The sequence below is a fragment of the Protopterus annectens genome, chromosome 13.part0 (genome assembly GCF_019279795.1).
Source record: "Protopterus annectens isolate FY-2018-M chromosome 13.part0, PAN1.0, whole genome shotgun sequence".
NCBI lineage: Eukaryota > Metazoa > Chordata > Ceratodontiformes > Protopteridae > Protopterus > Protopterus annectens.
In genome coordinates, this window is record NC_056747.1 from 1150377096 (window position 1) to 1150391831 (window position 14736).

General features: G+C 38.8%; 1 protein-coding gene across 1 annotated transcript in view; it reads right to left on the reverse strand.

Moving 5' to 3' along the window:
• The window catches only part of SAMD14 (sterile alpha motif domain containing 14), a 785691-nt gene that overhangs the window by 208144 nt on the left and 562811 nt on the right, over positions 1-14736 (reverse strand). Inside the window, exons 4-6 of the mRNA XM_044055147.1 lie at positions 2959-3295; positions 2055-2142; positions 1459-1530 (exon numbers count right to left, since the gene is read on the reverse strand). Coding sequence (XP_043911082.1) covers positions 1459-1530; positions 2055-2142; positions 2959-3295 — 497 coding nt within the window. The remainder of the gene's footprint in view (positions 1-1458; positions 1531-2054; positions 2143-2958; positions 3296-14736) is intronic.

A 14736-nucleotide genomic window follows, 5' to 3' on the forward strand; every position in this document is an offset into this window, starting at 1 on the left:
AGTAGGATTCTTTGCATTTAAAACAAACAGAATGTGAAGCCAGGGCTAATGCCAGTCTGAAGAAAATATTTAAAATGTAAAGTATGTCTTTTGCCTTTTTAAATATGGAAAATACACAACCTCCAGCTGGTGACACCTCGGCACCAATAAAGGCAATCCCAAAAGTCCAGCATCAAGAATTCAGCAACACAATATATAAATTTATTTCACACGCCACAACAGGAATAAACAATAAAGATTTAGCGCTTTCGTCTCCTAACAGGAAATTTCATCAGAATCACATCCTGCTACACATATAAAGCCGTACTTCATTTTTCATTAGCTCACATCCTAAACTGACAATCCCCAAACTAACCCATGTTAACAACCATTCTTTTGATGTTAATAGTACTATGTTTAATCTAACACTTTCTGAAACTATAAAACCATGTTAAAAACATTAAAAAAACTTTATCATATCAATACATACATTTATCATTCATATATTTACACTACAAATACAATGTGTACACTTCTTATAACTTCTTATAATTTATTTGCCCTTAATTTTAGGGCAGGGGTCAATGAAGTATGGTCATTCAGTCAAGTATACACAGGCGTCCAGGCGTAATTGACACACTAACTCCCAGAATTCTAGCCTGGATTCCCAGCCCCCACCCCTTTCTTTTCTAGACTTCCTGTCATTACAACTACATACATACCAAAGGATCACTTCTTACCCAGATGGCATCAAATGCCCTCCTGTAATCCTACAGGTGAATATACTGTTGCTTTTCGGAAAGACAACAGTTAAGTTATCAGAAAAATGTAAAAAACTTTGATATATTATGTGTGCAGCACTGCAACTTGTGATAAAGACCGAGTACGTAAACGGAAACATATTACATTTATTAAAGCACAGCTAAGTTCAATACACAGAAAAAATCATACATTTCTCACATCTACATCTCAGATTTATTCTACTTCAAGTGTAGGAAACCAATCTTTCTTTTTGGGCACAGTATTACATTTTATAGAAAAATATCTTATAGCTGTCTCATGGTAAATAGGCCAACGTAAGCATGCCAGATTTCCAACATCATAAACATTTATTCTGCACATTGATCTGCATCCATCCCGAGCTCAGCTGATAAATATCATCAGTCATTATACACTCTTTCAATCCGTTATTTCCATCTGTCAAATATGAGCCAGTCAGCAGGGTTAAAAGTGATGCCATTACACTTTGGAACTGAGGGTATTTTGTATAGATAGAAGGATAGATATATGTGTGTGTGTGTGTGTGTGTGTGTGTGTGTGTGTGTGTGTGTGTGTGTGTGTGTGTGTGTGTGTGTGTGTTTCCTTTGTGTGGAAAATGACAATTATTACATAAATAATATAAGAAGACTTTAAAACTAAAATCATTGTCAGTCTAAAGAAGCTTTGTGATATAGCTGGCTGTAAAGTGGATCTGCGTACCTGCTGCCCATGGACAATCTGTTGGAAGCCTTCTCTCCTTTCCTTCCCTTGGATGTCCTTCTTAGCGTGACTCTGGCATAAACACAGGATTTATAAAGCATTAGATTCATGCAGGATGTATCTCTAAACGACTCATGCAAGAACCTATGAAATTACATCAGACAGATGACAAACAGCATGGAGTCTGTAACAAACCTTCACATTCTTAGCACCATTTCAGTTGATTTCTTTGCTCCCCTTTTTCCACTTGAAATAATTTATCAGTCAGACACAACAAACAAACTAAGAGCCAAGATGCATCACCTTTAACAGCTGTGAGGTAAGCTGCTTAACTAAGAGCCAAGCTAAACCAGTAAGATAGCCATGGCAACAAGGGGTGGTACTAAAAGGGATGAAAAAAAAATCTACACAACGCAGCCTTGGTGAATCTATGTCACATTATGCAGAGAGCACTGAAAAAGACTTAATCCGTTGGGCAGCTGATATCAAACGGAAACAACATGCTATAATACAAAAAGAAAACACTACATAAAAGATATAAGACTCATTCTCCGTGAGAATCAGAAACATCTGGTAGTTCATTAGTGTTTACTTACCCAAGGTCCAAAAATTTCCGTTTTGTCTTCTTATCTAAACCAAGTGTTGGGCTCCCTGCCTCCCCCGGCCCACTGTCCCGACATTCATCTGAAAGAAGAAGGAAGACTTTTCTACAGCAAGGCAGAATGTGTACACAGAAAGTGTAGCATTTCTGACCATGAATTAACTGTACTGCATCAAGCAACTCTATTCCTGAAAGGCATTTAACACTCGATTGCATCATATATAAAATGATTATACAGTATGTTATTTTCATGTGCCTCATAATGACACATAGTGTTCATATGTTCTAGATGGCATGCCCCTGGTTTTGTCTCAGCATTTTGCCTCTGAAATTTGTAACTAGAAAAAGGTATGTTTTTTAAGCATGTAAACCATCATGACACAGTTCTTATTATTCAAAATATTTAGGTTAGCACAAATATTGTTTTAAAAGTAAAATATAACTGCCTGCATCCCTGATTATTGTTTGCTTTGTCTCTGATTCATAAAGTAAAAAGTCGAAAGAGCTATGTTATGATCAGGTATCTTCCTCAACTTAAGTATTTCCTGCTGTCTTCTGCAGTAGTTGTTCATCGCCCCTCTTAGTTGTAATAATACATTCTAGCGCTGTAATACAGAAGCCGTCTCATTCCACTCCAAATTCAAAAATCTGTGTGTTTCCATTAAAAGCAATAAGTACTGTTAAGCACATTGTAACTAAGAGGCCAGAAGCAAATGACTCTAAAGGTATGCAAGTTGTTAGTGGCAATAGTGTTTGCTTTCCAGATTATTTGCTTTCTTTTTTCCATGTCTATGATATACTGTTATGTTGACATTAAAATGTTCATTTGAATCACTTTATACAAATAGCACTTCCTTAGCAGCTATAGACTTCCTTAGCAACTGTACTACATACATTACCTTCACTATGTCTGCCCATCCTCCTCTCTCGCCTGACGTACACTGGAGAACTGTCTGAACTCTGGCAGGATTTGGATGGAGAGCTTGTGGGAGAAGAACCTAGGGCTTCCTGGGAAGACGCATTGGTTAAAGGCTGGTAACGTGCCACTGGTGAAGAGACCTGTTCCCCCTCCTCTAGTGTCCGCCTTACAATGGAGGTGTCAAAGGAGAAGGCAGTTCCTCTTAGCAACGGAGAAGAAGAAGACAAGACTGAATCTGATGAAGGAGATGATGCACGGAGAGAGCAGTGCAATGGAGACCTCATGCTTTGCAGTGGACTTCCATGATTCTCTGAGGCCTGAAAAGGACAAACATATATATTAGACTGAGACAGCTCCCAAACCAACACATATGCAACAACCTTCATCCAGAAATGTCATGTTTTAAACAAACACTTTATTAAAAGAGAATAAATCAGAATAAAAGTATGATCATTAAAGGGAAATAAATCAGGACAAAAGTATGAATTTCTTGACCCTGCCCTCATTCACATGGGGGTGTAACCATGATTGTGAATTGGATTATCCATGTTCAATTAGAGACACATACATTGGTGAAATGGAACTGGGAGCATGGGAGTGACTGGCCATGAAGGAAGGAAGACGTCCCTTGATCATCACTTGGGTAACACATAGAGGGAATGATACGTATTACACCCCTATAGCATGACCCTATGGAGCACATATTACTAAACAGTACTGCAGCACAGGAAGCCAGATAAGGCATTTGTGTGAGGCAGACACATGTCCTGCAGTAGGCAGCTATAGTGGAAATTGAGGAAACTGCCACAGAGAGTTTAGGAGCTTCAGGGGGAAGGAGGTCTGCCTCACCTACCCACTTAGGCCACTCTCTACAACCTAACTGTCACCTCTGATGAGAGATGGGGCTGGTGAGCTCATAAATAGGGAATGAATGGGCCATATGGGAATATTCCTATGGACCATCGGTAAGGACACTGGTGCCCTTGAGTGTATGGAACAAGTGGGTCATAGGACTCTAACCCTGTCAGAAGCCTTGTATGTCAAGGGATGGAGGGTGATTGATAAGCCTGTAAAGGGGGCCTAGTCCCAGTCTATCTGAGTGAACTCAATGGACAACTGGAGAACATACCTCTCAACCTCTTAGAGCAATAAATCTGGACAAAGCCTGACATAATCTGGGGACTAAGGGTGAAAAATAGGGACACATTTTAAATATTGTTAAGTTGCTAAAATAACAGGATTTGTATTAGCATGCAATTTCTGAAGGATATGATGTCTGAACCTCCAAAAGCATGTCATTATTTAACGACTTTAATCCTTATATCTCAGTGATTTGTCAAACATACCCCACAAATTTCATGAGTAACAAACCAAAACTATAAGGCAAAAATCTGGACATTCTGTGAAAATCTGTACAGTTGAGAGGTATGCTGGAGAAGGCAAGGGAGCCATTTGGTTGATTAAGCAGACAGGTGGTTAAAAATAGTATGACTTTCTTACAGTCAGTTTCTTTTCTAGGCATTGTACAAACAGTAAATATCTTAAATGTAATGACCATACTGCCATCTTGCGTATATAAGCACAGTAGGCAAGACAGAAACATGCCCTTACACTATTATGATTATCTTTACTCAATTAACTCAGTAAACACTTGAACATTTAGTTGTAATGAATTTTAAAAATATATATTTATGTGACTCACTATATCACATGGCAAAGCATCAGACTATAAATTGGCACTAAGGCAGCATATAGCATAGGTTTATAGAATGCAAACATCTTTACGTAACGCAACGCTTATAGGAGTTGCTTAAATGTACCTTTGCTATTATTATGATTACTATTACAATACTATTTATGCTGAAACTCTGCAACAGGCTTAGTTGCAAAACTCTGGGTACAACCCCTAATTTCTGTCAGTTTGGTGGTGATGCATTTTTTCACAGGAAATGTTACATACAGATCCACTTTATTTACGTATTACTGTAGAAAACAGTAATATTCATAAATATCTTCCCTTAGTCACACACTGACCAGCCCTTTCAGTTTGCAAAAAAATCTGCTGTATTTAGTAAATCTGCATGATGCAGAGAGGTAATTTATGGGATGACGTCACATCCTGTTTAGTACTGTCTCTGTTTAAAAGCAATTTTTCAGAGGTACTCTTATTTTTTGTACCTGAAGTACCTTTATTCATTCTTGGTATATTTAGAAAAGTGTTTATCTCAGCTATCGTATCGGTCAGTCTGGTTCACCATTGGACCACTGCATAATCAGCACAGTGACTTCACTTGCTGACATCTGCACTCTTAAAGGATGTTTGCCTGGCACTTGTCAGGTCACTTGTCTATATCATCACTGTTCTTTAGATTACAATGCTGATTAAGTATTGAGAAGGGAACTGCTAGCTGCAGAGGAGAGGGCTGTAAAATAGAATGCTTTAAATGCAAAAAAAAAAAAAAGAAAAGTTGTTGAAAATACTTAACATTACAACATCTGTGAATCTGATATCTGAGGTATTGCATCATATATCAAGCAGTGATGAGCTGTATTTAGAGCAGAAGCTTTGATGGGACTAGGACAGACATGTTACAGTGTCATAATGACAGTTCTTGGAGTTGGAAGATTCAGTTATGAACCTGGCAAGGGGTAAAATGGGATTAGAACAGAATATTTGGGATCAGTGCAGACATAGCTCTAAATATAACACTACTGAGCACATACGGATGTAGAGAGGTAAACAAACAATAAGAAGAAGATGAAAGGATAGGAATAATGTTACACCTCTGCACATTTTCCTAATATCGTAATGAAAATTGGTAAATCAAATCCATAATCTGTACACTGGCATAAGTAACTATATACAGAAGAACAGTGAAAAGTAATTCCTTCAGTTCTATAAAATGAACATCGAGTGAAAGCATCCTATAATTATTTAAACATGTTTAATAAGAAATCAAAAAGTCTGTAGAAGCAGCAGCAGTATTCAGACTTCAACTTATAATTCAGTGGTTTAAGAACTTCTTTCCAATGCAGCCTTGCACAGTTACTTAGCTCAGAAGTAAATATATATGAATGTTTATACTACATATCTACTAGTCAGGTTAAAGCTTTAATAGGCTAGACATTTCCTCATTTTATTCTGTGTTTATTTATTGCTTGACTGATGTATTGAGGAGGGAGGGAGGATTAAGCTGCATGTTCTGTCATGATTTTGTTACAATAGTTAAAGTCATGCAAACATCTTAGATTTATTGTATTTCAAGCCATACAATATAATATCAGACACTACATTGTGACAAATCATACAGTTCAGTAATATGTGCACATTACAATGCAGCAAAAGGGTGGTCTTGGTTAATTAAAATAAGAATTTTACAGGATCCTGGGAAAAGGGGTTGTGGATGGATAGATGGGGTGGGCTGAAGTGGGTGGCTACCTCAGGTACAAACTGTGATTTGCTCTTCTGAAGAGCTACTGACTGGGTATCAGCAAACTGCCAGTATACATTTCGGCAACTGCTAACATCATGACTGCCAAAATGAACGTGTTTCATAGCTGAAATGTAATGTGGAGGTACATTTCAGAACTCTTTTTTGGTCAATGTGTTTGGAAGACCTTTTTTTTTTGCAACTCAACTCTGGGCTTTGAGTTGAAAGAGGGCACCAGTCTGTGCCAAATAACCTAGCAACAGTTGATCCAAGCAAAAATTTAACATGAAGCTGCGGATGAACTTGGCTTCTTCAAATGTTAATGATGTTAAGAATGTTGTTGTTGTTGTTGTTGGGTCTTTCGGCTTTTCCCGGTTAAGGGTTGCCACAGCGGAACTCCGGTCCATATATATATATATATATATGTATATATATATATATATATATATGTATATGTATATATATATATATATACATATGTATATATATATGTATATATATATATATATATATATATATATATATATATATATATATATATATATATATATATATATATATATATATATATATATATATATATATATATATATATATATATATATATATATATATATATATATATATATATATATATATATATGTATATATATATATATATATATATATATATATACATATATATACACATATATATATATATATATATATATATATTCTTTTAGTGCCTTTTAAAAGAAGTTATGCTAGGAAGACTAGACATATAATCAAGGAGTAACTTCCATAATTGTAATCCAGCTCTGCAGTTGACATGGTAAGATTAGTGTGGATTCTGTTACTGTAGAGGTCCTTACTGCTCTACAATGCACTTTGTGAGTGGATTTTATTGGGCTAAAGAAGGTCAGTAACTAAGCTATTACTTGTAATGAATAATGTAGTGTGGGAATCGGTGCTGATCAAATTGGGAGGAATTTGTACTCCCTGGTAATTTTTGTGCATTGGTCAGTTAACTGTGTGCATTTGTGACCTGAAGGTGTAGACAGTTTTCTTCATATAGTATTTAAATATGATGAAGGGGTTGACCCCTATTCCTTGGTATTTACGTAGCCTGTTAAACAGCAATATCATTTGAGACGACAATGGCGAAATGGTCTTCATGATCATTATTTTGCAAATTCCGCACCCAGGAAGGAATACCAGACACTACCATATCTAGAACATCATTTTTTTGCAAAAACTTTGCTTCAGTAACAATTTGTGGCAAAACCAAGCTGCACTTACTGTAAAGTAATCCACAAACAAAAAAACTAAAAAAAAAAGTCATGATATACCACCCAGGGTGTAATTAAAACATTAATACTTTTATTCATTCATTGTTTATTTATTTATTGGCATTTGATTACCAGGAAAGTCCAAATAGGTAGGACTCATTTTTCAGAGGTAGCGGGGGGAGAAAAGCTCCAAAGTATTACAAAACATGTTAAGAACAATAATTTTTACACTCTTTAAAATAATACAAAAAACAAATACAGTTTAAATGATTATAGCAAATTAGACACAATATGAAAACATTGGTTAAGAATAAATACAAATTATACAATATAATGATGTAACAGTTAGAGAAATTTTAACCAGTTTATAGAGAAAATAAAGTTAAGTTAGTGTTAGTGTACAAACAGAAATTGCAATGCAAAGTGAGAGAAAAACAGGCTAAAGGTATATTGAGAGAAAGCCAGGGGAGAGAAATTGACAGAAGTAAGGAAGCGAGTGAAGAAGAGAGAGAAAGGAGATGTAATGTATGAACAGGCATTTGTTCGCATTTAGAGATGTCGTTTATCATGGTGTTGAGCAAGAACAGAGCCAGCTTTTGGATAGGAAGTCTTTCAGAATGGTTTTGAAAAAAACCTCTGTGAAAAACCTCACCAGTTTAAAAATGCATGGCTTAAAGGGGAAAAAAACACCAAAAACTAGCAGTCTCCCTGTTGAAGTACATTGTGCTCCAAAAATATAGTGGTGGTGATTCTCTGCTGGGTAAGGAAAATATTTATTTATTTATTTATTTATTTATTTAACATTTGTTAATTGGGAAAGTCCGACTTGGAACAAAGGCAATTTTCAGTGGAGGCCCAGGGAGAAATGCTCCAGATGCATGTCTTTCGAATGTGGGAAGAAATCGTAGCACCCGGAGGAAACCCACATGAATGCAGGGAGGACATGCAGACCCTGCACAGAAGGTACCCCAGCTAAGAATCGAACCAGAGAACCTCTTGCTGGGAGGTGACAATGCTACCTCTATATATATGTTATCTGTGAGTGATAGAGCTGCTTTCTACTTTATGTGCTCCATTTTGTTTTCTGTTTTAAGAAATTTGCTTGGCCTGGTGTTTTTGTTCTATGTGAGAGAGAGGGATTTTCAAAAAATGGCGACGCTGGAGTAGAAAGAAACATATTTGCTGACTTAAAATTTTTCAAGGAACACCGGTCTGTAATCCTAGCTGGCTGTGGGCGTGTGCAGAACTCTACACTTGCGTTCCTGCTTAGGCACCATAGTCTAGGCTTATTGAGCGACAGTGTTTGTTCCGGGGAAGGTATTCTCGTCTTCTGCATCCTGTCTATGTGAGAGATAGACACTTAAATTAGCTAGGCTGCACATATCATGTTTTTTTCATTGGTTAAATTGCTTGAGTGATACTTAAATGCACAGTGAATTTATGGGCCTTTATCTTTTTCTGAAAATATTTCAAACCTGCATGAACTAAAGCACTGGTATGTCCCTGGTCATTTTTCCCACCCACCCTCTCCTCTGTTGATCTGCTTTTCAAACCTGGTGATTTTAAGCTATCCACCCCTACTGTAAATTGAGCTTAATAAGCTCCTCCTTTTCCATACAGCTGTTGATATATGGAATTATTTATTCTCCTTTCATTGTACTTATATTGAAAAAGTGCATTTTGCATCTCATTGTCTGTTCTACTGATTTACTTCATCTGAATTAATTATCTAGCTAGCTGCTGGATAAAGCAGTTTATTTTTACACTCTAGCAAGCACTTGTTTTTACATCAAGAACTTAGTGGATTTTTCATCTAGTGCACCAGGAGGTAACCTGGTCTGCTTAGGTTACGGAAACACCTGAGATTTCTACATATAGTTTTACTGGCTGGAGGGCTTATGAATCAGCTTATCTTGTGTTTAGTACCTTTATAAATTTTGCACAATTGAATGACTGCTGGTTCATTTATACAAAGCTAAGAATAATCACACTTTTATAAGCTGTTTAAAGTACAGTGCTATATCTGTATTTTAAGTTTGTTTCTGGTAGCATTTCACATCTTTTAAGCTTGTTTGTGGTAGCATTAAACTCTGGATACTCCTTTACTGTGCTTTTACATTAGTAGGACTGGGATTATTAATCTAGTTGCAGTAGGTGTTTACCTGGTCATTCTGAGCTGGGAAACATACCAAAGGGCTCTACAATTTTTTTTTTGTTCTTCTCTTACATACTGTGACTGTACTTTAGCAGTTTCAAAAAAATGTATTGCCTGTTGCTGCTGCTTTAAGTAGTTAATTGCAACTGTATTACATTGTAGCTGTTAGTTGTAGGTCTGTTGTAGGTAGTTTATGTGGTCTTGTTACACTTGTGGCTCCAAACCAACCAGCTATTCTATATTAAGAAGGTGTTTTCTGCACCCTTGTGGCAGAAGTGTGCTGACCTAACCTTTCTGAGTTGGGATTGCTAGTGAAAGGCTTACTGTCTGCTTTCCTGACTGGTAGTTAGCTTAAAACTTGTTCTTTGCTCATGTTTAAGCCTTGCATTCTCACGGTGCTGCTCTTCACTCAATAGCAGTTAGCAGTTCCCTGTGTAGATGTAAAAGCCTAGAAGCTCAGTTTTTCCTAAACAGCTGTCAGTGAAACCCTTTCAAACATTTCTGCTGTTCTAGGAGCAATTCAGTTGCACACTGAGCAGTATTGCCTTATTGATCAACCTTAACCTACACAAAGCATAAGTCCCTCTTGTAGTCTTGGTGCTACCAGCGCAGTCCTGTCAAATTAACCCATTCTCTTCCATAATAAAACATACATTAAGAGGCTGCTATCATGAATGGGCAGTTTCCCATCATCTCTCTGGCCAGCCTGATAGACATGGGCATCCTGAGGTAATGTACCAATGGTCTCATATATACTGACAACCACTTACTCCTGAAACAAATAAATATTTTATGTGACAGATATAGTTACACTATGAAATTGGTGGCAAGACTCGCACATAAGGACAGATCGAATGCCAAACAGGTTGTCAACACACAGCCACTTCCCACACTAAATAAGGACATGACACATAAACCCACATATGCAGACGTATTCGCTAGTAACCTACCAAAAGATCAGAGGCCTCCTGAACGGAAGCCACTTCCACACATAACAATGCAAAAAACAACCACAACACACAATAGCACACACACACACAAGTGTTTCAACAAATAAGCCCATAAGGCATAACACCGCAAAACCTAATGTACTCATCATTGGTGACTCCACTGTTCCCCTCACCAGGCTGGATAAGGAGTGGGTTATAGTTTGCTGCCTGTCAGGTGCCAGGATCTGTCAAATCACTCAAACACTCAAGTCACTCAATCACAAGTACTGGTATGACTCCGTCATAGTCCATATGGGGGTGAATTACTTGAGACGTACCTCACTGGACTATATGAAGAAAGACATGACTGAGCTTTCAGATTATGTGTCACAGGTAGGCATAAGCCTAGCCTTAAGCACCAGTCTACCTTCTCCATGGATGATGCCACAATACCAGCAGAAAATGATTGACTTTAAAAATTGGGTTGGCTTCTGGTGTCAGTCCAAGGGGATCCAGTATCGGTCAGCCTGGGAAGACATGGTCAACAGGCTATGCTGCTTTGTAGAGATGGTCTGCTCCTGTCTCCTCTAGGCTTTTGAATACTGGCAAAGGCATGAACCACCCCTATTGTGCCTTTTTTATGCAGTGTCAAAATAACCAACCTCCCAGCATAATGGAATCCTCTCTAGATAAGCTGAAGGTGCTGCTGCTTAATGCTAGGAGTGTAAACAAGAAACTGCACTCTTTGGAAGCACTCCTCACTTTGGAAGATGCTGAAGTCTGTGCAGTTACTATGACATGGTACAAGGATGCATAAAGCAATCTGGACATGCAGGGCTACAATGTCTTCCACACTTTCAGACCACAAACTGAGCATGAAAGAGCCAAAGGAGGAGGTGTATCCATCCTTATTAAGGATAAGTACACCTTGTGACTGGTCAAACAGTATGACTGTCTCCATGTCCAATTAACTATAGGCAAAGCTCCCTACCACATCATAGCTAACTACAGGTCCCCAACCATGAAAAAGGAAAAGCATACTGCATACCTGAACTTACTGGAGTCGCTTGCCATACATCCCAGCACCTTACTCATGGGTGATTTAATTATCCTACCATTGACTGGGAAACATACATGACCGGAAACATGCTGGCTCAAAGGTTCTTGGATTTTGTCATTGCAAATGCTCTGGAACAGCTAGTCAGCACACTCACAAAACAAGAGGTTCAAATTTCCTGGACATAATACTCACTAACATGGGAGAGCATTGCATCCCCCCCCCCGTGTGATGTCCTCTTTGGTAAGATTGTACTATAAATCAGTCTCATTTGATATAATTATAAGGTCAGATACCCCATCAAGCTCAAAAATGCGTAAGAATTTTTCAACAGCAAACTATCTCCTACTAAGTGATGGTATAAGAAGTTTCAAAGTCCCCTCGAGTGCAGATAATACAGACTCCTATCCAGAGATGTACACCAATGCCCTGTATAACCACTTAAGCAGTTGTATAGAATCTGCTGTACCTCACCAGATTAAAACCAGATCTTGCCAAAAAAACAAGACAAACTGGTGGACCCCTCATATAAACTGGCTATACAACTTCTTCTTCTTCTTCTTTCGGCTTTTCCTGGTTAGGGGTCGCCACAGTGGATCACCTGTCCGCTCATGATTGGCAGTGGAGTTTTACAGTGTCGAGTTGCCAGTCCAGCGCCCAACCTTCCACAGAAGGCACACACTCACACCTAGGGCCAATTTAGAGTGTCCAATCCACCTACTGCATGTCTTTGGGATGTGGGAGGAAACCGGAACACCCGGAGGAAACCCACGCGACCACAGGGAGGACATGCAGACTCCGCACAGAAGGCACCCCAGCCAAGGATCGAACCGGAGAACCTCTTGCTGTGAGGCAACAATGCTAACCACTGCACCACCATGGCCACCCTAAACTGGCTCTACAACAAGAGAAAAAAAAACAAATGTCCAAGAACAAGATGGAACTGGCTCAGCAGAGGAAGAAATCCCTGTCTAGCTTAAATAAACAAATAAGAGATCTTGTCAAGTCCTCCAAAGCCTATTACAAAGTAAATAGCCTGCCTAGCTAAGGATAATCACAAGGTATTCTTTAATTATATCAGAAATCAAAGAGGGAATACCCATCTATGCCCTGAACTGGTTGTGGATGTCACCACCCATACTCAACTGGAGATAATAGAAAACCTGCTAGCTGACAGATTTGGAACTAACTTCACCCCTGTCCCCTCCAATCATCCCCCAAAATATACCTGCCACAATTCCTTAGCCTGTTATCTCAAGAGAGCTGGTCATTTTGATGATCTACAAGGCAACAAACATGGCAACAATAGGCCCAGACAACATCCAAGGTTGCCTTTTAAACAACATAAAACATGACCTATTGACCTACTTGTATCGCTGTTTAACCACAGCCTGTGAACTGGCTATGTTCCAGTGGAATGGAGGACAGCAGCAGTAATCCCTATGCAAAAAGGGGACCATGAACTGACCCTGGGAATTATAGGCCCATAAGCTTGATTAGCCTCATCTGCAAGGCCATGGAAAGAATTATTATGGACCTTATTAACAAGGACATAGGTAATCTCCAAACTCTGGACTCAACCCAGTTCAGATTTGTTAAAGGTAGATCATGCTTGTTAAACATGGCTGAATTCTTTGAGAAAGTCACCAAGGCCATGGACAGGGGAAAGACGGTGCATAATACCTATCTTGACCCAACCAAGGCATTTGACACAATCCCGCCACTCCAGTACTATAGAAAAACCTCTCCCAATTGGGAATTCACCCCTATGGGTAGCCAAATGGCTCACTGACAGGGCATATACTGTCAAAGTGGATGACTTCACCTCTAGCAAAAGGCCAGTCACCAGTGGTGTACCACAGGGTTCTGTGCTGGGCCCCTTACTGTTCAAATTATATTTCTCAGAAGTTCAGGCAAACTTGGACGGCCTGTGGCTGACCAAGTTCATTGATGTCTGAAAATTGGGAGCAAGCAATCACTGAGTCCCCCAGTGATGTTAATATATTGCAGACAGGGTTAACACAGACAAATGATTGTTGCCAAAGCCATGGATTAAAGCTAAATGCAAATAAAATGCATTATTATTCCATTTGGGAAAGCTGACATCCCTGCTAATTACATTATAGACAGCACCCTACTAAGTATAGACCCATCACTACATCATCTGGGTACTCAGGTTGACAGCAACCTGAACTTTGACCACCACATATTCACAACAGTAAAGAAATCCTTCTATGTGGCACATCTTATAAGTAAAGGCATCACATCTAGATCTAAGGATGTTATAATTCCATTATACTCAGCCCTGATCAGACCAATAGTTTAGTTGAATGCTCCCTTTGGCATGCAGCTCACCAGACACCTGCAACAACTGGAGAGACCACAGAGGTTTCTCACCAAGAAATTACATGGTACACAAAGCAAGTCTTAAATGGAAAGACTGAAAGCCCTGTCACTATAGTCTGTCTCATACACGTTGCTTAGGGGTGACCTGTGTCTGGCTGATGGGGCAGTCTCTGACCCAGCCCTGATGGAAATGCTGCACATTCATAAATCAAACTGAACGAAAGTCACTAGCTCCAGGGATTTTAATATTGTCTCTGACATGAACACGTCATGCTGGAAAGATAGATACATCTCCCAAAGACTGCCACTTCTCTGGAACAAGCTTCCAATTTATGTGAAACAGAGCCCTTCCCTGACCCTCTTCAAATGCAACCTAGATCAATGGATTGATGACCAGAAATTCACTCATGGGGTGGTGCCCACATCCCTCCTGGACAAAGAAATTCATTGTGAACTACCATAGATCTTTATCTCTGTGAATTTCATTCACCTAACCACTGAAAATTGGGGCAACTTTGGGATAAATATGGCTAGGCTTGTAAGGGCTCTAGGTCCATTAGCCTAGTAAC